At 41.7% G+C, this 23,118-nt stretch overlaps 1 protein-coding gene across 3 annotated transcripts; it reads left to right on the top strand.

The window, feature by feature from the left end:
* The first annotated feature begins 450 nt into the window (after positions 1-450).
* Positions 451-23,116, top strand: LOC141568918 (leucine-rich repeat-containing protein 37A-like). 3 transcript variants are annotated; one of them, XM_088802291.1, is made up of 7 exons: positions 451-510; positions 1,177-1,257; positions 5,945-6,016; positions 6,715-6,789; positions 12,235-12,353; positions 16,244-18,039; positions 18,429-23,116. In XM_088802291.1, exons 2-7 carry the CDS (start codon positions 1,238-1,240, stop codon positions 18,579-18,581), a joined length of 2,235 nt encoding a protein of 744 aa, XP_088658417.1. In that variant the 5' UTR covers positions 451-510; positions 1,177-1,237; the 3' UTR covers positions 18,582-23,116. The 3 variants fall into 3 exon arrangements, with proteins under 3 accessions (XP_088658417.1, XP_088658415.1, XP_088658416.1); XM_088802289.1 differs by lacking the exon at positions 451-510 and having other exon boundaries at positions 1,039-1,257; positions 16,244-18,566; XM_088802290.1 differs by lacking the exons at positions 451-510; positions 1,177-1,257 and having other exon boundaries at positions 5,323-6,016.
* Positions 23,117-23,118: the final 2 nt, after the last annotated feature.

Below are 23,118 nucleotides of genomic sequence, written 5' to 3'. Positions count from 1 at the left end.
GGGTATCTTTTATTTCTTCTGGTATTGAATTGGCCTGGAAAACCAGGACCAAACCAAGAAAAGTGTGTAAATATGAGGATATTCCTTTTAATATTAGAAATTATAATTACGTATAAAAACTTTGATCTCATAATCCAGAGTTTGATGAGACCACAAAAGGCCATCTAATCAATTCTTCTGCTCTCAGGAAAGATTACCTTCAAAATCTATCAAGATTATATAGTTTTATGTTTTATTTATGAAGACCATGAAGGTGAGATTCTCCACAGTTGAGGGCAGAGTTAGGGACTCTGGAAGGTTCAAATAACAATTCCTAAGGTTTAGAGTTTAGACAAAAGCTACTTATTCAATATTATCATTCAAACCTCTACTAGTTATTCCTACTAATTAGATATCTGATAGCTAACTGAGGCAATCTTTTTCTTTTACTTTTTCTAGAGATTTGTCCTGCAATAGAATAGAATCTATTGAAAGACGTACATTTGAACCGCTACCTTTTTTGCAGTATATGTAAGTTATAAATATAACCTCCTCATATTTGGAGTTTTTATAAAAGTTAATTGCAAACTTCGTTGTTATTTTTTGGAAATATCAACATTTTGTTAGTGGAAAACTACTAAAATTATGTAGCGAAGCCTTTGGTCTCTAGCAAAGATTAGTGTGAGAATTATCTCACAGATCAGAATGAATTGTTCTACAGCACTGGTTCTCAACGAGGGCGCTTTTGCACCCAGGGGACATTTGGCAATATCCCTTGACATTTTGGGGTGTCAGAACTGCAGTTCTGCTACTGGCACCTAGTGGGCACAGGCCAGAGTTGCTCCTCAACATTCTACCATGCACAGGACAGCTCCCCATGACAAAGAATTATCCAGCCCAAATGTCGCTAGTGCGGAAGTTATGTAACCCTGTTCTAGAGAAATACCGATCCTTTAATACGTGTATTTACTGAGCACTTACTGTTTTGTATCTAATGCACCACATGTATAAACATGAAAGTATAAATCATAAGCAAATATCTTCCGCAGGGAGATTTTTTTTAGTGTGTGGAGGGAGTATTGAGGGTTGTTTCATCACATATAAATTAGAATCACTGCCAAAGGAGAAACATTCTGAAAGAATATCTTTTATCTTCTTCTTTTGCTTGTGTCTTTTTTGTTTGTTTGCTTTTTATAGAAATCTTGGGTGCAATTCAATCACAGAACTGAGCTTTGGAACGTTCCAGGCCTGGCACGGAATGCAGTTTTTACACAATGTGTAAGTGAAATAGAAAATGAATACATGATAAAACAAAAACTACGTGTAACAACATCGTACAGGGATTGGTTAGCTGGCATAAGCCCAGTATGAACTCTGAAAAATGTGTCCTAAGAGCCATTCATTGTTTTCCCCATGAGGAAACAAAGGTACAAAGAGGCCAAGAGATTGTCTGCCTCACGGAAGGCACGCTCCCTTCCCCCGGTACTGATCTCTGCAGGGGCAGGAAAGGCACCAAGCCAGTAACACTCGAAGTGGCACTGGCCTGGGAGTCCCAATGGTGCAGCTCCCATATGTGAGCAGCACCTTGAAATCCCACTTTTGAATGTACCTTTGATTCCTGCTCGTGGGCAACGCACCTAACTGCTGAAATGTAGGCAGCAAAGAGCCGGAAGGATTAGTGCAGCGCAGAGTTCTCCAGGGAGCCAGAGGTGTGGGTGCTTCCTCAGCCATGAGTGTCTTTGAAATGGGAAAACAGAAAGAATTCCTAAAAACCTGCCCCAGGGCACTTCTCTCCCCAATCACCTAGAACATTATTTTCAGAAAAGTATATGCCTTTGACGTGAATTATCTGTGGGCAATAGGAAACTTTGAGTTACGGAAAAAGATGCTGTTTCTATTAAGCTGTAGTATGAAAAAATCCTCCTAAAGAAAACACACTGCTGAAGCCTCATTCCAATCCCTTTCCTGAATACTCCTCAGTAAGAACAGTGGGTTTCATTCCCTTTCAGCTGGAAAATTCTGTGATTTCTCTGTGACAGAAGGAAACCATAGTGGGTATGTTCAATGGTCTAAAAGGGACTTGAGAGTCAAGGTGAAGGTCTTCTTGTAAACCTGACTTTGGGAGAAGCCTGTCTCACCTGTCTTGTGGTTCAGAAAGCCAGTTTCACAGAGTTCATTTCGGGTTAGGTGAAGGTGTTTAGGGTGCATGTGGAGCTGGAGTAACAGTTCCTGCTGATACCCCACTGTGTCGGGGTTCCCTCTTCCCTCATTAACTAGCTGATATCTAATTGGGGGAAAGGACACACGGAGGGTCAGTTTTCCTTTGATCAGCGCATCAGAGAGCAGTCTCATTGGGTCTCTCCATCAAGAGGACTTAGGAGCGTCAATACAGTGTCTGAAACTACCACCTTTATTAAACATTTCGTGACACTGAGAGTCAGTCCCTTATAAGAATCTGAGTTTCACTGCAGTTCTGAAGGCAACGGAGGGGAAAAAATTTTGGAATCACAGTTGATAAAAATTAAGGAATTCTTTCAAAACCATTCACAGAGTACCATGCCCACTGTGTGTCAGCGCTCTACTGCGTGCTGAGGGTACAAAGGACAATAGGACAGGGACTTTGTCCCCAGGCTTCTTTCATACTGAAAGGATGAAGATGGATGTTTTTGGAAAACATACCATTCCATGTCAGCATCTCTGAGAGCCACGCCAGCGTCTATAGAGCAGGGTAACAAGATGGGGCGGGGTGGAGTGGGGGGAGGTGACAAAGTAGGGAACGGGTGGTAGGTTAGAAAAGATTCGTCATGGAGGAGTTTATCTTGAGTTTCTGGGTTCATCTTAAATGTGAGCGAAAGGTAATGAAAGAATCAGAGCTACATGGTGTTAGGAATAAATTAATACTCACATCGTGTGATCTGAATAGAGCTGTACTCCTAAAACTAATGCACGGTTACTTTCAAAAGAGTGTCACAGGACACAGTAAGTCTGTATAGGGGGCTCTGCTGCTTCTTTGTTTGGGGCCAAATATTTTTAGTTGATAAAGCTAATTTGCTTCAGAAAACATTTGCCATAGCGACATATAAACTTTATTGCATCTCTTTCCAAAGGCAAGTTGCCAAGGGAAGACGACAACCCTCGAGTTAAGTCATTTTATCATCTATATGACATATTACTGGGGTGTTTATAACTTGAAACAATGTTTTCCCTGCATTAAATAAGTTTGTAATAAGTTTGAGGTGGATTTATCAACAACTGAATGAGGCTTAAGCTCCAGGGCTCTTCACTTGCATAGGCCCCTTCAGAGGTCTTGGGAGGGACCCCAGCAATTTGTATATTCATAATTTTCCATGTTTTGGTTAGGACTTCCTAGAATAGGTGAGGTTCAGGCTCCCCAAAACCTTGATTCACCCCTGGGTTTCAGGTAATTATAACTCAGTACGTGTCTTGACTGAAGTCTCTACGTTATTGACAAACACCGAGTGAACAAGTTAGCGGTGTGGTCAAGACTCTATTTTCAGTCTGAAATCCGTCTCAAGGACATGCCAAGAGGGTTATTTACAAAGCACCACTTTTTGAATGGCAGTAAGAATCATGTATCTTTCGAATGAAATACGGTATGGAAAGCCAGCAGCGGTTGAGAATCCTAAATGTTAAGCAGACTTTTTTTTTCTGAATTTAAGGTGCTTCTCCTTTATTCGTCTACACAGGTCCAGGCTGATGGCTTATTTCAAAAATTCTTAGTCACTTCTTTGATTCTAACAATAAAAAGCTCCATGATTTTAGAAGCCTACGGACTCTACAATGTAGGAAGCTTATACCTTAGCCAGGTAGAGCACAGTCACATGCTGGCTTGTCTGTGGTTCATCAGTTTTGTGCCAAGAACACCAAGGGAAAATCCAAGCTTATCCATGTTGAATTATTGACCCCACTGTTGAGAATATCAAGGAGGTAGGAGCGGCCACAGTATGAAGGCCAATGGAGTTGCTGGCACAGAGACGCCCCAATGCTCCCCTAGTCAACCAGCACTGGTTTCCTTTAGCTAGCTGTGACCATACAAAAGTTGACACACTTCAGGGGACTGTCATCACTTTTGGGTACGGACATCTCATTTCTCAGCTCTTCCTCTTCAGCTGTTTGGTTAGGCTATTTTGTGCCCCAACTATTCTATTATCCATTGCCTCAGCAGCTGCCGTGTTAAAATATTTACCTGTAATTGTTTTCCAAAGATGCCCCCTGAGAAGAGGCTTTTAGCACTAGGCAGCTCTCAGTCAGGTCAAAGACAAGCCTTTCAAGTGAGGTCTTCGGGGAACCACCAGACAGGGAAAGTGACGGTTCTTTGGGAATGAGGTTTTAAAGGAACCTTGGCTCCATTCTGCTCCCTCTGGTACTGGGGAAATGGACTGCTTGTCAAGATTACCACTGGGGTAGAGAGCCAAAGGTCTAAGATGACTTAGAGCAACACAGATCATTGTTCTTACAGAAGTTCGCCATTGTTCTTGAATGAATGCTCCCGGGATTGCTGCAAACTGTTGCTTAAATGTCTAGAGTTTCAAAAGTTGATTCTGACAATTTTTGTCAGTTGTTTTTTGTGGCTTTTTAGGGATGACTTTTCAGATGTCCTTATTCCGCCGTTTGTACTGATTTGCCCACAACTTGGTTTTAAATCTCTCAAGTCTCCATGACGATAGGCTAATGAAATATTTAACCATTGGAGATGATTAGGGAAAAGGAATCAAAACAGAAAGTGTAATTCTCATAGATGCTCTCCCAGATGGGCAGATGAAATTTGAAAAAGATGAAATTTGAAATTTCTGTATTTAGTCGTCTCAAAATTAAGGTTAAAGTAGCAGTCATTTTAAACCCCTTTTCTTCACAGAGGTTAAACACAAGCTTTGGCGTCAGACCTGACTACAAATTCCAGCTCTGTTTCTTACTTGCTTGACGAGCTAGGACAAGTTATATAACCTCTCTGTGCCTCAGTTTCCTTATTTGTAAAATGGGATAATATCGTGTATAACATAAGGTTATTGTGAAGATTAACGAGAAATGCTTATCACATATGCCTGGCAACCTAATAGATAGTTAGCTGTGATAATTACCTTTATAATATTCTGCAAAAGTACACTAATGATTCTTGAGTAGAGTTAAGATAAAGGCAGATTTTCTTTTCTTTCTCCTTGTTTCTTTGTATTTTGTTTCGTTTTCCTTATTTGTTTTTTAAAAATGAAAATAAAATCTATTCCAGCATTTGGAATAAATATCGAGGTCAAACAAACTCATTTGTTCATTTCAATTATATGTAAACAAAATGTTATTTATTGAACAAACATTTGTTAAATACCTCGTAACAGTCAGGCACTGTGTCAGGTACACGGACAAAATGGCAATAAGGGTGGTCCCTGCCCTCGAGGAGCTGACAGTCCAAGAAAGACGAGTGTCCCAGACAAACAATGTCACAAAGGCTGTAATACAAGAACACCTGGGAGTATATCATGGGAGCATGGCTTTCACCAGTTCCTCTGACATTTATCCCTTCTCTGGCTCCAAAACCAAGGGATTGGTGCTATTTTTCTCTTGAACTGGGTGATTTAAACTGTGGAATTTTTAAATGGCTGGTGATGAAAGAAAAGCGCCTTGAATTAAGGAGGACACTAGAAATAGTATTTCCTATAGAGCAAGAGCTTCCTGGCAGTAGAGTCACTTCTAGGGTTTTCAATCTGAAAAGTTCTTTGGCATACTTTTTCTTTGCTATCCACTTTTTTTCTTGCTCTCTGCTCTCCACTTGATTGTCTAGAGAACTGGGTGTTCCCAAAGGAATAGTGCTTTATAGATTCGAAGGGTGATTTTATAGGTAAGGACAGAAAATGGTTTTTTACCTTCAACTTTTGTACCAAAAAGATGAATATAAACTTTCATGGCAGTTATTGAAAAACGCAGATAATTTTAATTCCATTGCATTTTTCAGAATTCTTGATCGTAATCCTCTGACAATTGTTGAAGATTCGTATCTTTTAAAATTGCCAGCACTGAGATATTTGTAAGTATGGCCATAATCGCATGGGTTGTGAGATGATTTCTGCTCTTTTTTTACTTTCATCAAACACTAAATATTTGCATTTTGGCTAAAACGTCATAAATTAAATTTTATCTGGGTTATTGAATAAGAGTTATCAACACAGAAAATAATTAGGAAAGAATGTACATGGGCCAGACAGCAGCAGAGGAGGGAGCAGTGTTGAAGGACACATACAGATATGGACCGTGTAGAGCACGTAGAAACACCATTTACCCCAGGAAGCAAAGAGGAGTAACTTGCATGTTATATACAGAGGGTGCCCACTCACAAAGTAGACACATTTTAAGAAAGGAAAAGCTGTATTCAGTTTGTAATAATATATACCGATAACAAAAGACGAATACGAGCCATGTGTATAGATTTTTTTGGCACCCCTGGTATATTTTAAAAAGAGTAATTGAGAGGTGGATGCAATTGAGAATGAATAGTAGGATAATGGTTAAAAAGAAAGAGAAAAAAAAAGAATGTACTATTCAGCACTAAGGTATTTTTTTGATGAGGCAAATACATTTTTTCAATAAGAGCTCTCTGAAATGATCATCTATGGCAAGTAAACTCGAGCTGGCTTGACAGAGAGGCAGACTTGAAGTAATCACGTTTTTAAGTACGAATTTTTGTCTTTGGGTTCACGTCATGAACATTGGGATTCTCTCCTTCAGAGACTTGGGGAGAACGCAAGTGTCACTTACAACAGTTGAGAGCGTCCTCATGATGAGCCTTCAACTGGAAAAACTGTAAGTTGCTTTTTCATACATTTACTTTCACTTAGTTTTTTTTCAGGTTTGTTTTATTATTTACTTAAGTCAGGCTTATTGAGGTATAATTTTCATTGAATAAAACTCACTCTTTCTAAGTGTACAGTTCAGTGAGCTTTGAAAAATATATAGTTATGTCACCACCAGCACACTGGAGACTTACAACACTTCTGTTCCCTCAAAATGGCCCCTCATGTTCCTTTGCAGTCAGTCCCTCCTCCCATCACCAGCCCTTGGCAACCACCAACCTGATTTTTGTCTCTCTAGTTTTGCCTTTTCCAGAATGTCTTACAAATGAAATCATGTAGAGTGTAGCCTTTTGTGTTTGGCTTCTTTCACTCAGTACGATCCTTTTCAGATTCACCCATGTTGTTGCACTTGTCCGTAGATGACTCCCTTTGATTGCTGAGTAGTATTCCGGTTGTGTGAATGTATCAGTTTGTGTGTGCATTCACCAGTTAATGGATATTTGAGTGGTTTCTAGTTTTTAGGCCATTATGAATAAAGCTGCTAACAACTCCCACATGCAGGTCACAAACATGTGTGAACATATGTTTTCATTTCTTTGGGGTCAAATACCTAAGGGTGGGATTCCTGCATCATATGTTAAGTGCATATTTAACTTTTTAAGAAACTGCTAAACTGTTTTCTAAAGTGGTTGTACCATCTTGCATTCCCACCAGCAGTATATGAGTTGCAATTGTTCCATATTTTCCCCATCCTTATATGTCAGTTTCTAGTAGGTGTGTATTTGTATCTCATTGTGGTTTTAAGTTGCATTTCCCTAATAGCTAATGATGTCGACTGTCTGTTTATGTGAAAATGTCTTTTTCAGTGAAGTGTCTGTTCAAGTGCATTCTTAATTGGATATTTATCTCATTATTGATTTTTAAGAGTGCTTTATATAAGGCCTCTCTCTGAGATATATGTTTAGTAAATATCTTCTCCCAGATTGTGGCTTCTCTTCATTCTGTTAAAAGTATCTCTGAAGACTGGAAGGTTTTAATTTTTAAATTTTGATGAACTCCAATTTAGCAATATTTTTCTTATATGGTTTGAGTTCTTTTCTGTGTCCTATCTAAGAAATCTTTGTCTAAGAACCCATTTCTAATCCAAAATCACATAGATTTTTCTCCTCTTTGGTTCCAGAAGTCGTCTAGTTACATTTAAGTCTATGATCTATTTTGAGTTAATTTTTATATATGGTATAAAGTAAGGTCAGGCTTCTTTTTCTTTTTTTCTCTTGCAGTTTAAAAAATATATATTTTCTAGCACCCTATTGTGACAATTTATTACAGAACTTACTACACCTTAAATTGTGCCATCCCCACTCCGATATGGCAGGCTATCAGAAACCTGCTATTATGCTATGGAGGGGATCACACGAGATTAGTGTGGGAAAGGGCTGTGCTCCAACTGCTTTTGACAAGTCAGCCTACGAATGACTGTCTTCACCACGTTGTCAAATCTATTGGTCACTCCTCTAGCCTCATGTTCCTCAGCCTCCCACAGCATCTGCCAAAGTCCAGCCCTCTCTTGTCAGCTAGATGGCTCCCTCTCTGGATATTCAAAACCATTTCTGTGTATAACTACCATACTATTAATGCGCTGAAGAAATTCCTACACAATAATATTATATAATAAAGAGTTGATATTCAAATTTTACCAGTTGTCTCAATTACCTCATTTCTTTTTAACCGTCTTTAGAGGTATAAGTGAATCAAAATGTCCATCATCTCAAAAAATTTCTTCACGCCTCTGTAATGCTTCCTTCCCTTCCCTCCCCGCCCTCCCCAATCCCCATGCAACCATTGGTCTGCTTTCTGTTGCTATAGATTGGTTTGCATTTTCTAGGATTTTTTATGAATAGAATCATAGTGTCTACTCTTTTCTAACTGGCTTATTTCACTCAGCATAATTATTTAAGATTCATCCATGTTGTGTGTGTATCAATCATTTCTTTTTATTGCTGAATAGTATTCCATTATGTGGCTATGGCCCAATTTATTCACCATAGATGGACATTTGAATTGTTCCAGTTTTTGGCGATTACAACTAAAGCTGCTATGAACGTTTGTGTACAAGTCTTTTTATGGACATATAGTTCCATTTCTCCTGGGTAAATACCTGAAAGTGGAATGGCTGGATCATACTGTAGGTGTATGGTTTTTTTTTAAAAATGGTTGTACCATTTTACTTGCTTACCAGCAGTGTATGAGAGTTCCGTTTTCTTCACGTTTGCCAACACTTGCTATGCTCAGTCTTTTTAATTTTAGTTAGTTTAATAGGTGTGTAGTTGTATATCAGTGTAGTTTTAATTTGCATTTCCCTAGTGATTAATGATGTCAGACATCTTTACATATGCTTATTTGCCTTTTGCATATCTTCAAATCTTTTGTCTATATTTTCATTGTGTTAGGTTCTTTGTATATTCTGAAAACAAGTCCTGTATCTAATACGCAATTTGCTAAGTATTTGCTCCCTTTCTGTGGCTTGCCTTTGTATTCTCTCTCAAGAGTATCTTCTGTGGGGCAGAAATTCTTAACTTTAATCATGTCACTTTATTCACTTTTTATCTTTTATGGATTATGCTTTTGTATTTTATCTCAGAAATCTTACCTGATTAATTCAAGGTCATAAATGTTATCTCCTTTGTTGTCTTCTATAAGTTTTATTGTTTTAAGTTTTACATGTTGATCTTTCAATTAATTTGACTTCATTTCTGCATATGATTTGAAATTCACTTTTTTACATGTAGATATCCAATTGTTCCAGCACATTTGTTGAAAAGACTATCCTTTCTCACTGAACAGCCTTTGAACCTGAAAATCAAATTTCCATATCTCTCTACTTCTCGGCTCTCTATTCTGCTCCTTTGATTTATTTGTCTGTCTTTATTTATTTACACCAGTATCACAATGCCTTGAAAGTGTAGCTTCATAAGTCTTGACTCAGGTAGTGTTAGTCCTCCAGCTTTGTGCTTAGTTTTTCAAACTTGTTTTGGTTATTCTAGAAACTTCACATTTCCATATGAATTTTAGAATTAGCTGGTCAATTTCTACAGAAAAGCTTACTGGGTTTCATCTATAAATCAATTTGGGGAGAACTGATATTTTAACAATATTGAATCCTGATCCATGAATACATCGTATCTCGCCATTTATTTATGTCTTCCTTAATTTCTCGCAGCAATAGTTTCGTAGTGTGCAGTGTGCAAATCTTTTATATCTTTTGTCAGACTTATTCCTAAGTGTTTTATACTTTTGCTGCTACTATAGAGAGTATTTTTTAAATTTCAATTTCTGATTGCTCACTGCTAGGTATTAGAGATAAATTCATTTTTTGCATATTGATGTTGTATCTTGCAAACTTAATACTCATTTATTCTACTCGCCTTTTTGCAGATTCTGTCATGTTTACTATGTAATCATGTTATCTGTACATAAAGAGCTTTACTTCTTGGTTTTCATTCTGAATACGTTTTGTTTCTTTTTCTCACACTATTGCACTGGCTAGACTCTTCAAGGCAATGTTGAATAGAAGTGATGAGATCCGACATTTTTGCCTTTGTCCTGATGTTGGAGAGAGAACACTTTTTCATTCGTGATTCAGTATGATGTTAAGATTTTTGTAGAAATCATTTATCAAGGTGAAAAGTCTCCTTCCAGTCCTGGTTTGCTGAGGGTTTTTCTTTTTTAAAAAATCAAGAATGCATGTTAGCTTTTTGTCAGATTCTATATCTATTGAGATGATTGTGTGATTTTTGCATTTTAGTTTATTAACTTGAGTAAAAAACATTGATCTTCTAATACAAACCAACCTTGTATTCCTGAGATAAACCCCACTTTGTCATGATGTATAATCTTTTTATATATTGTTGGATTTTATATGCTAAAATTTTGTTTAGAATTTTTGCTTCAGTGTTCACAAGAGATTTTGGTCTGTAGTTTTCTTTTCTTGGAATATTTTGTCTAGTTTTGATAAGGGGAAAGTTGGCCTTACAAATGGATTTGGAAGTATTCCCTTCTCTTCAATTTTCTGATAAAGTTTGTGTAGAATTGCCATTATTTCTTTCCTATATATTTGGCAGAATTCACCAGTGAAGATACGTGGGCTTGAAGCTTTCTCTGCGGGAAGTTTTTGAACTACACGTTCAATTTCTTTAATAGTGCTATTTAAGGTACATATTTATTCTTGAGTAACCATCATAGTAGTTTCTATCTTTCAAGAAATTTGTCCATTTCATCTTGAATCTATTGGCACAAAGTATTTTATAATATTCCCTTATAGTCCTTTTATTTTCTATAGACTCTATAGTGATGTCACCCCTCTCATTACTAATTTTGATAATTTGGGTCTTTTCTTGATCAAGCTGCCTAGAGGTTGATCAATTTCATTGATCTTCTCTAAGACCATTTTGTCATTTCACTACCTCTCTGTTTTTCTGTTTTCCGTTTTATTTATTTCTGCTTTAATCTTTATTTTGTCCTTTCTTCTCCTTATTCTGTGATTAATTTGCTCTTATTTTTCTAGTTCCTGAAGGAAAATGCTGAAAACTGAGTACTGCATTAGTAACATCACACATGCTGATATTTGTGTTTTCAAAATAGGTTCTAATTTCCCTTTTGATTTCTTCTTTGACCCGTAGGGTTGCATGTTTTTTAGTTTCTAAATATTTGGAGATTTTTTTCGGATCTGTTCATTTCTAATTTTATTCCACTACGGTCAGAGAACATATATTGAATGACTAATATCCTTTTAAATCTATTGAGATTCATTTTATAGCCAATAAACTCTCATGATAAGCAAGAATATGGTCTATTTTGGAAAATGTTATGTGTCCACTTGAAAAAAACCATGTGCCTTTTGCTGATTTGGTGTGGAGTGTTCTGTAAATGTCAAGTAGGTCAGGCAAGTTGATAGTGTTGTTCAAGACTCCTATATCCTTACTGATTTTCTACCTACTTGTTCTATCAATTATTGAAAGAGGGTATTGGAAAATCCAGATTTCTTTGTTTCTCCTTGTCAATCTCACTTTTCCTTCGAATTTTGAAGCTCTGTTATCAGAAGCTGCTTAGAAGTCTTCCCTCTTCCTGTGTACTCTCAACCCAAAGTGAGACTTTTGGAATGAGAGGAGATACTTCTGAATCAAACCACAGATCAGTTACACCCAATTCTAATCCCTATCACCTTTATCTTAGGCATACCATACCCACTGCCATCCTACTGTTGGATACCTCTGTCCTCTCTATTTATGTACAATGTTCAAGAGCAGCAAATAGCCAACTGTCCCCTACCCAACTGTCCAGGCCGTATGCCCCAAGAGCTCCTTTCTGCACACCCTGTGGTAGCCTTGACCTACGCTCCTACCTACTCAAGTAACTCCTTTGCCACTAATTTAATTCTCTGTGTTTCCATTTATAGGATCTTACCCAGTCGTGTGACCTGCTGCCTCTGCCAATTTAAAAGTGATATTGAGGTCGTCTGCAAGACAGTGAAGCTGCTTTGTGACACTGAATGTCTGACAGACATCACACATTGTGGTGAGTCTCAATTGCCTGAGGAGACTTTTTTAAGTTTTTATTTTACTTATGTTTCAATGTTATGCTTTCATCTATGACAAATTTTTAAGCTAATAATGTAACTGCATCTTTTATATTTATTCATGCAGAGTTCAACTCCCTAAATGTCTAAAACGCGTCCCTTGTTAACATTCAGATTAAGGAACAAGAGAAAAGAACGGAAAGGGGGAGGGAACTAACACTAATGGCCACATATAGTGTGTCCTGCTCTCTGCTTGCTGCTTTACCTCCAGATGAGAATTTATTCATAGAGCGCCTCACAGATTATAAAGCGATTATTATATGCATTAGGTCTCAAATGCCCTTTGCCTTATGGGACAGGTATAGATACACTTTATTTATTTTGTTTGTTTTTGCAATTTTATAAAAAGAGTACAAGCGATGCTGTTTTATTTGGAACCTGAGAGTTTCTGCTTCCATCACCAGAAGCTGCCAGCCAGCCCTTCTAATGGACGAGAGGGCTCGTGTAGTCTTAGACGGCCAAACCCAAACTTACTCTGAAGCTCAAAATTTTCTATCCACAAAACACCTGGGTGCTTTTAAGTATTTATCTATGCATTAGGTTTATTGGCACCTACTTGATAACTTTCAAAATGTGCTTTCAGGCCCAGATAGCTTGAATACTAGTCTCTGCCGGTGATCTGGGGACATCATAAATAATAACACTTTGTTACTGATATAAAGACAGTGCAGCTTATTGATCAAAATAATTTTTTACCAATTACATTACTCCCTTCTCCCTCAGAGGTGGGCAGAACAGGCATTTTAGTCTCCTTTACAGGTGAGTAAAACGAGATCAGAAGTGTTAAGTGCTGTAGTCTAGTAGTGCCTGGGCTCCTGCTTCCACTTTTGGGCTCTCTGCAAAGCCATGCTCCTCCTTTGTCCTCTGAACTTCACCACCCCTACTTCCTCCTCTGACCCTCACCAACACCAACAATACTTTTAATTCTTCTGGAACCGAAACCCAACTGTGCTATGATACACTTGACCTTCTCACAGTCAGCAGCTTTGGATGGTTCCCCAAGTAAAGCTGAAAATATAAGAAATGAAATGAAATAAAAGTCGGCACACAACGAAAGTTACTTTTTCCCTTCTGCATTTTAGGACCTCAAGTATTAATCCGTAGATTTATTGAACATTCCACATTGGCATACAACCTGGCAAATCTCATAACCTACGTCCTAGATGCCTGACCCGGATTTAAGCAAAAAGCGAGGGTAGACGTAGTGTTTTTTCTATATTCAGCCTTCTGTTATGGGGGCGGGGGTATGTGGGAGCAGGGTCCGAGCAAAGGAACCTGGGTAAGTGCAGGAGGGCATGTCCAGAGGGGGAAGTGTTAGCAGTGGGTGTGGTCATGGTCACGTGTGATGGTGACAAGAACACGATGTCGTGCGGGGAAGCCTGCGGGGCCTCTGGTCCCGCTCCCCACATAACGCAGGATATGGTGAGGCCAAAAAGGAACACCCACGGAGCCATAGGTAGGGGAGTCATACCACTATATTCTCTCTGGCGGCACTATACTCTCACTGGAGGCTGGATCCACACTGTCCGCAAACCGCCATCCACGCTTGCCAGCCCAGCCGCCATCTTCTTGCTAGCCCCCGTTCTTCTCTCTCCTCTCCTCTCCTCCGTAGCCGCAGCAGTTATATTGGCGGCTAATTGGCTAACTGGCTACAGCTGACGGCCAATCAGCCACAGCTGACGGCCATCTACTACCCGAGCCAGCACTCCTCCACGTGAGGCCGAGAGCCTGGAAACTACTTTCTGGGGCTCTGCCCCCACACTCCACCCCTACAGGCTCTCGCCTCACAATCTACGCGACAAGCATCTTCCGCGAGGGGCCCTGTGCGAGGAGCCTGGAGGTGAATGCAATATCCTGGACATAGCCAGGCTCTCTGGGCACAGCCAGGGTTTCTCAGGGCACCACCAGTGCTTCTGGGCACAGCCAGACTTCCTGGACTTCTTAGGGTACCACCTGTCTTCCCGGACACAGCCAGGGTTTCTCAGGGCACCACCAGTACTTCTGGGCACAGCCAGACTTCCTGGACTTCTTAGGGTACCACCTGTCTTCCCGGACACAGCCAGGGTTTCTCAGGGCACCACCAGTACTTCTGGGCACAGCCAGACTTCCTGGGCTTCTTAGGGTACCACTAGTTTCCCCGGGCACAGCTAGGATTTCTCAGGGCACTGCCACTCTCTGTGGGCACAGCCACACTTCCTGGACTCAGCCAGGGCTTTCAGGGCACTGCCACTCTCTGTGGGCACAGCCACACTTCCTGGACACAGCCAGGGCTCTCAGGGCACTGCCACTCTCTCTGGGAACAGCCCAACTTCCTGGGCACAGCCAGGGTATCTTCAGGGCTCAGCCAGACTTCCTGGACTCAGCCAGGGCTCTCAGGGCACTGCCACTCTCTCTGTGCCTCTCAGGGTACCCTGCTGGAACAACAGCGACTCACAATCAAGGTGCTTACATATTCTCAATGGCGGCCAGTCAAGAGACAAAAGCAAATATCCCCCAGTTCCACTAACAACAGTTCCCAAACAAACAGTCAAGCGGTCCATTAAATTAAGGATGGAAGGCAACTCCCCATAGTCCATAGTCATTCACCAGGGCTGTCCTGGGGGTGAGGGACGACCTTGACCTCACCCTCATCTCCCACGGAGGACTCAGCAAGCGTTACCTCCTGGGACTACAAGTCCTGCATCCGGGCTGCCTGAGCAGGAACCTCCCGGCCCACAGGGCTGCAACAACCTTCGCTTTCTCCGGCCTGTGCTGGTTGGGGAACCGTCCACATCTTTCCACCTCTCCACGGGGCTCCATCTCTGCAGCAGCTGCATGGCTTTTCCTGTGCTGGTGGGAGAACCGTCCCCGTCCTCCCACCCCTCCACGGGGGTCCAGCTCTCCGGCAGCTGCTCCTCCTGGTCTTCCTGAGACTGAGTGTTCATACGCACAAACTGCTCCACCACTCTTGGGAGAGCCTTGGCCGGCACCATACCCTGCTCACTGCGCCATTTGTCGTGCGGGGAAGCCTGCGGTGCCTCTGGTCCCGCTCCCCACATAACGCAGGATATGGTGAGGCCAAAAAGGAACACCCACGGAGCCATAGGTAGGGGAGTCATACCACTATATTCTCTCTGGCGGCACTATACTCTCACTGGAGGCTGGATCCACACTGTCCGCAAACCGCCATCCATGCTTGCCAGCCCAGCCGCCATCTTCTTGCTAGCCCCCGTTCTTCTCTCTCCTCTCCTCTCCTCCGTAGCCGCAGCAGTTATATTGGCGGCTAATTGGCTAACTGGCTACAGCTGACGGCCAATCAGCCACAGCTGACGGCCATCTACTACCCGAGCCAGCACTCCTCCACGTGAGGCCGAGAGCCTGGAAACTACTTTCTGGGGCTCTGCCCCCACAACGAGCACACTGAAGAGGTGGAGAAAGGAGGCCTCATGCTCCCTCCGCATCTGAGACAGGACAGGCTGGGGTATATGAATGTGAGGAGTCACAGTACATCTGCAGAGCGTCTAACTGAGTGGGGTCCTCCAGCCTTGGCTTTTCTTGAGTACCGGGCCATTGGCCCTTGGGGACCAATAGAATCATTCTAAGTACAGTTACTGTATTTCACGCTATGGAATGTTCTGAGTAGATAGCCACTTTTTCAAAAGATACCTTTCTCTCCTTTTGTTGTGTTGCCAATTATGGGTTTAAGTTTGGGTGTACATTTTCCTCTCTAAATGGCACTCAAATGTTTGCTGATTCCTAATTTATTTAACTGGGATATATGGCTGTGGTTGGACAAAAAGCTGTTCCGTCAATCTTTCACTATCAAAAGCGGTCTTTTCTTGTTTGACAGACGAAGAAGTATCTATAGGGACTGCAGAAGGATCGTTCATGAAGGTATTACAAGCCCGGAAGAAGAGCACGAGCACCGAGCTGACTATTGAGCCAGAGAAGCCATCCTCAGACAAAAACGGCATTGATTTGTCAGCCTTCAGGAACGACCAACTAGACTTTAGTGATGAAAACGCTGCTATTAGTGCGCTCAATTACATACTACCTTATTTATCCAAGGGAAATCTAACAGATGTAGACTCAGCATTATTACCACTCATTAAACTCCTTTTTTTAAATATAGAAGATGGAGATAAGTCCCTGAGTCATTTGACAAACAATGCAAGGAACCCTTCCCTGAAGCCTGAATCCAACGATGCAACTTTCAAAAATAGACTGAGGAAACTCAATTCTTTGAAAAATTTGTTAGATGCAGAAATTCTAGAAAAAATTGATGAGGTTATAAAGAAAGAAAAAACTGCCATGCTTATACATTCCAACCTTTCAGGTCCCAAACTGAAACGCCAAATCATTCGGAAGGAATTGCAAACTGACCAGCCACAGGGCTACAGCCTAGCAAAGATTCAGCCTGTCCGGAAAACGCTGCGGACAGTGAGCAGGGTCCTCAAGGGCCCTAAGGGCATCCGGAAAAGGCACTTCAAAGAAGTGGCCCATCAGAGCATCCAGAGGAAACAGAATGCCCTGCCTATTGTGGAGAACACTGTCAAAGTTAGGAGACTCAGGGGGCCACCCCCAAGGGAGCTGGGACAGATGCACAGGGTACACAGGCCCGGGAAATTAGTGGAAAACTTCAATACAGAGACTTCTTTCATAAAGGAACATGAGGCAGCAGTTTCTTCTACCCAGAAGCAATACTTGATGGGCTGGCCTTCGGCCTCCATTGCTCCAAAATCTCTATCTGAGGTTAAAAGACTAAAAGACTTAAGCGATACTACTTTTATTTTAGATGAGGCAAATGCTCTAGTCAGGAATAGGAAGGCTTCTAAGCCAATCTCGCACTCCAGAAAGAAACACCTCCTTCATAAAAGTCGTTCTCATGTGCTGCACAAAAAAGCCAAGGCCAAAATGAGTCGAGAGTTTGGAAAGGAAGATTCTCTCAAAAGACTGATGCTTGCAAAGAGACCTCCGATATCTGCAGTGAGGAGCCTCATAAATTCCCCTGCACGAGAGGCTTTTTCATCTTCAGGAGAATCGACATCTCAGGAAAATCGTCTTCCAGAATCAGTTTCAAGTTTCTTGGAACCTTCTAAAGAAAAGAGTACTGCACAGATTCCTTTTCAAGAAAATATTTCTACACGAAAGGCTACTGAGCCAGAAAAAACTACCCCTGAAATCCCTGCCCGTGAGGATGTTTTCACGGCAGACTCGGCTGTTTCTGCAGACAACTTCCTGCCAGCAGTTAACCAAACCCATGAAACACAAGGGGAACACCCCCCTGTGGCCACTGACTTACTGTCCAACTCCACAGGCTTCACGTCCCCGTTGTTCTCATCCCCGGGGGATCAATTTGAAAGTCAGCTAAACCAGCAGCTACAGGCCCTCATCCCCAACAACGACATGAGAAAGCTCATTGCTCATGTCATCCGGACTTTGAAAATGGACTGCTCTGAGACCAGCGTGCAGCTGCCCTGTGCCAAGCTCATCTCCAGAACAGGCCTCCTGATGAAGCTTCTCAGCGAACAGCAGGAAGTAAAGGTGCCCACGGCAGAGTGGGATACGGATCGATGGAAAAATGAGAACTACATCAGCGAGAGCACAGAAGCCCAGAGTGAACAGAAAGGGCAGGAGCCACGAGAGGTGAGGACAGCTTCCGAAACAGGGAGCCTGGACTTTTAGGACAACAAAAGCGCCCAAGCACAAACGCCAGGAGCGCCTAGGCCGTAGCTTTTCTTGGCCACGTAACTTTGGCTAAGACAGCGAACTCCCACTTTGCTCCTTTAGAGAATGGTACCACTGTTCCTAGGGTAGATGAGACGAGGACCTAACACAAAAGATAAAAAATTGTAGAAAAAATACTAATGTTAAGATTACGTGACCCATTAGATTGGGTATCTTCTTTAAGAACGTGTAGGCTACTATATAGAGTAGCAGTTTAAGATCGTTATTCTTTATAATAGTCTTGAGAATGGTTAGTCTGCATCCTTTCCATCTCTTTGTTTTAACAAAATTGTTCTCTACTTTTTTAGCGCACAAAAGCAGTTCCAGGACACAGCTATTACAACAAACTGATCTTGGCAATATCTGTGACTGCAGTAGTGATGATTTTGATGATAATTTTCTGTCTCATTGTGGTAAGCAACAGCAATTTCAGGTTTCCAAAATATATTCTGTCTTTATAATACATTCAGACCCCACAAACTGAAAATCAAAGCCACTTTCCCACCTGTTGCTGCTTCATATTCGTATCCAGTCATGGGGAGTGAGGTGTGCTCTGTTTTTCTATTGCAAATTATATCTCGGGAGTTTTCAAAGGAGCCCCACTCCCAGAGATCTCTGTGGAATTGAAACCACAATAAGAAGACATGAGGCTATTTTGAGAAGTTAAATTTTATAGGCCAGAGTTGACATGTTAGCAAAATTTCTTCAACTCAAAATGATGTCAATGTGATGTACTCACCAATCCCTCTCTTTCTACCACTGATATGTTTCCTTGGCTGAAATGAGGAGAGATGTATAATCTCCATCCTCATGGAGCCATGTCACCCTGGGAGAAAGGACATGGCTGAAAGATAAAAAGTGTGACCTTGTCCATGCATGAGGTTTACTTAGCAGGTTTCGTCTCCAGTGTGTAAGGCATTGTATAAATAGGTTCAGTCCCCACTGCAGCCTAAATCTGCATCAGGCTGCTCTAAAGCATGTCGTCTTTATAGTCGCCAGGTCCTGGAGCTTCAATGATATAATGGTTTATTTTCCCAACAGGCAGGTGCTAACATTGAAAAGAGTGAATTAATAAGCTGACAGTCTTGACTACCCCACAACCCAAACTGATTTCCTGTATTTCCCTGTTACACTGTCGTGGCAGCCCTGCACTCCAGCCAGCACAGCTGCTCACCATAACCCAGCCATTCCTCATTTTGTCTGTGCCTTGACCCGTCTCGAATGCCCTTATTTTGCTCTGCCTGTGGACGTCCTATGAATCTCTCAGAAATCAAGGCAATTCGTCTTTCCTCATCAGCCTTCTCTAAATACTACAGACCTCCTGATCCTAGTCCTTCTGTGAGGTCTGTCACCAGTTTGTAGGGGAAACAGGGAGGTATTTCCCGCCCGAGAACTTAGAAATATGGTAAACAGTTTTTGAGAAGGCGGTTCCCCAAGAGAGAAACACCAAGGTCAACACACATCGTGGAGCAGAGCAGAGGTATGTGAGGACCAGATGACTTCCTGGTCTGTCAGACCTGAGTACAACCTGACTGGAGGTATTAACTGCTAAAGAGCAGCGTGCCTATCCGCAGGAGGCTTGGTCAGTGGTGAAAGCATAGTAAAGGTGAAGAAGAGACCAACATGGGCAGTACCCATCCTAGCATTGCCCTAGAGTAGAGATGGCACCTCAGGCAGCAGACGTGGAGGGTCAGCCCCACTAGCCAGGCTGTGCTTGTCGGGGAGATGGATGGATCTGGCCGCCTCAGTCCTTTCCATTGAATGCTGGATTCATGGGATTCCTCTTGTTCTAATTCTATTCTCACCAAGCAGCCTTCCGATTGTGCTTTAGTGTGCCACGGTGGCCTACCGCTACACAATGTAACTCCTTGGTCGTGTAGACAGATGCTGTCTGTGGAACAGATGAACTTAAGATTGTCAAGTCACAATCTGGCATTCTGAGTTTTGATCACTCCCGTGTGACTGTTAAGGTGACACTTAAGGTGACACTGCCCCAGTAGGAAGAAGGGAGTCCTCTCTCGGTGAGGACAGTCTGATTTCTCAACCCAGGAGGCTGGGGACTCCCATGGGGTCAGCTTGTGCAGGTCTCTGGGAAGACAATCATTGGCCATTGACCAGACCACACTCTCTCCATCTCCAGGTGGCATATGGCCTTTGGTTTTTTGGAATTTCCATTAACTCCAATTTCTATTAACTGCTTTTAATTTCTACATCGTTTTTAACCTTGCATTTGTGTTTATTTATAAGGTTTCATTATTTTCACTTATCACTTACGTGACAAGCTTTTGGAGGACAGGGACCTGCAGGTTTTTCCTCTAGTGGACAGTAATGGTTTCAAAGGGAGAGAGATGAGTCTGTCTGTCAGTTCCATACTGAGGAATAATGCAACCTAATATATATTTGAAGTAGCACAGAGCCCAGCAATAGACAGACCCATGTGTTCCTAAGGCTTCTGAGGTATCACCTTTTAATAATTTAATCACTGGAGGAAAATGAATATATGGTAATAGAACAGCTGTCTTAATATTTGAGTGAAAAATAACAGCAGATCTCTATTTCTCACTTTAAGCAAACATATTTATGTGAGTGTAAACAAAAAGAACCCATAACAGTATTAGAAGAAAATAGAAGCAGCACTTTCATAATCAGTGGTGAGTAAGAGCTTTCTATACCTGGTCCCACAGGCAGAGCCCTGTGAGAGATTTGCCCCCTTGTCTGTGACACCATCAGCAAACTTGCCATTATTTAGGCCAAGCACAGGATGAAGTTTTCCATATACTGTCTGATTCGATGCCCACGTGGGGATGATATTACCACCCTCTTTCATAGATGAAGGACATCAACTTAAGGCCCCAGGGGCAAAACTGAAAGCAGAACCCAGTTTCGCCTGAGTGCAAAGACTGTGCTGCTTACTCCACTGGTCTGTCTCCGTACAGACAAAAACACTGGGCAATATTTGAAACATTGAAATTCATATTAAACAGAGTTTGTAAATCAAGAAGACAATCAGGGCAGAAGAGGGACGGGCTGTGAAGAGTGGATGTGTGTTTGTTTACAGCGTGTCCTCTCCTCATGGCTTATGGGGTGTGGGTTTTGTTAGTAAGGCTTTTGTCACTTCGTAGCATGAAAATAGTCTCTGATAGTGTCTTCTAGAACTTTTATAACATTTGTTGTTTCATAATTTTTAACCCATCTAGAATTTGTTGTATTTGTTTTTTAGTGTGGCTCAGGTACCTAACTTTGTTTTAATGTTTTCATCACATAGGTCTTACACAGTTTTTGTTAAGTTTATCTTGGGTACTTTATGCATTTTTTATTGATACTATGAATGGGTTCTTCTTTCCATTTTTCAGTCATTTACTTGTGATGTGTAGCAAAGCTATTGAGGGTCGCATGTTGATCTCTTGATTTTGTATCCAGCCATCAATTCTCATATTGCTTCCAATAAAAGTTCAGTTGATTCACTTGGGCTTTTTAGGTTGTCCATCATTTCATATGCAAATATGTTTTGTTTCTTCCTTTCCAGTGCTTCATTTTCTCATTAAATTGATTAGGACCCTCTACAATGATGAGCAGGAGCATAATAACACTCATCCTTCTGTTATTCTTGACTGTAAAACAACACTGCCGTTTAGGTGTCTGGTAGATACTTTTATTTTATTTCCTACTTCTAAGAGTTATTAGGAATTACCTGTTGAGTGTTAGCTAATACAGTGAATAACATGCCTTGCCAGCGGCACGCAAGATCCTAAGTGAGGTACTGTGGACGAGTCCAAGGACGAGTAACAGGACAGAACGCCTGTCCTCAAGAAAAGCAAAGCAAAAGTTGTCACCTCCCTGGGTAGATAAGACTTAAAATCAAAAGGAATGAATAGAGACAGTGGCCATAGTGATGGATAATCATGATCATATTTTCTTCCAAAACAGATTAATTCTCATAGAAGAACATCAGAGGAAGGTAAAGAAGGAAGCTCAAGGTAAATAATAATCTGGCGATTTTTAAAGTAGAGTTTTAGAACCAGAGAACTTAGAACTCGTCTATTTCAATCTCCTCATTTTACAGTGAGGAAACCACCAAAGTCAGGAAGAATACGTCTTTACCCTAATGCTTTCCTGGATTCAGCCACATTCGCTCCTCAGCCAGAGTTGACTAGAATGAGACTGGCACAGATGCCTGTGCTGTACTAGCCCTTTAAGGACAGAGGGTGGAGAGGGAGGGGTTTGGGTTGTACCTGTTGCTGCTGGTGGGAGGCATAAGGCCAGGCCAGAGGCCTTCTCAGAGGCTCTGTAAGGGGTAGGGAAGGCCACATGGCCCTCGTGGGGTCAGAGGGCTCGTCTCCTTCAAGCCTGATGGAAGGGAGAAAAATGGGTCCTTTCTGTCAAGTAGCCGGAGAACTGCCCTTCTCATCCTACTGGTTTTCACATCCCCTCTCTCTATGCCCTTTATCCCAACCTCATAGAATTTTGACTGGGAGAGACCTTAGACAGTAGTTTGTCTCTTCCTTTTATAATAAGGAAATGGAGAAGGAGAAAGGGAAAAGCTCTTGCCCCATGGTCACACGGCTAGTGAGTGCCAGAAAGAAATGCTTCCTTTCCAGTGGGGACTTCTCTGTGGATTATATTGAGCTTGGGCTGTGAGGTGGCTTTTATGTCACAACTCAGTGCACACATACCATAGAGACATAACTAGTTTCTAAGACACACTTATTATGCACTCTCATTTTCTTTCTATTCTGTGTGTATTCAAAAAGAATATTTTGTGTTTTAGTGCTGGTCATGACCTTTAAACTGCTTTCACGACTCCCTCACTCATCAGTGACAGCCAGCAGTAGGAAACCAGGAGAAGTTGGCTCGTTGGACTCAGGCATTTATGGTGTGATTTGACTCATAGGAGACAGCAGCTAGGAACATATAAGCACCCTCTCCCCCACCCCCAGCAAAGGACGCCTGTGAGACTGAGTCCAAAGGGGACTGAAGTAAAATGCTTCTGGGGAGAGT

This window comes from Rhinolophus sinicus, chromosome 12, assembly GCF_057876585.1.
Source record: "Rhinolophus sinicus isolate RSI-liver-muscle chromosome 12, RSI-T2T, whole genome shotgun sequence".
Lineage (NCBI taxonomy): Eukaryota > Metazoa > Chordata > Mammalia > Chiroptera > Rhinolophidae > Rhinolophus > Rhinolophus sinicus.
Note: the sequence above shows the minus strand (reverse complement) of the source record. Positions and strands in the feature narration are given on the sequence as shown.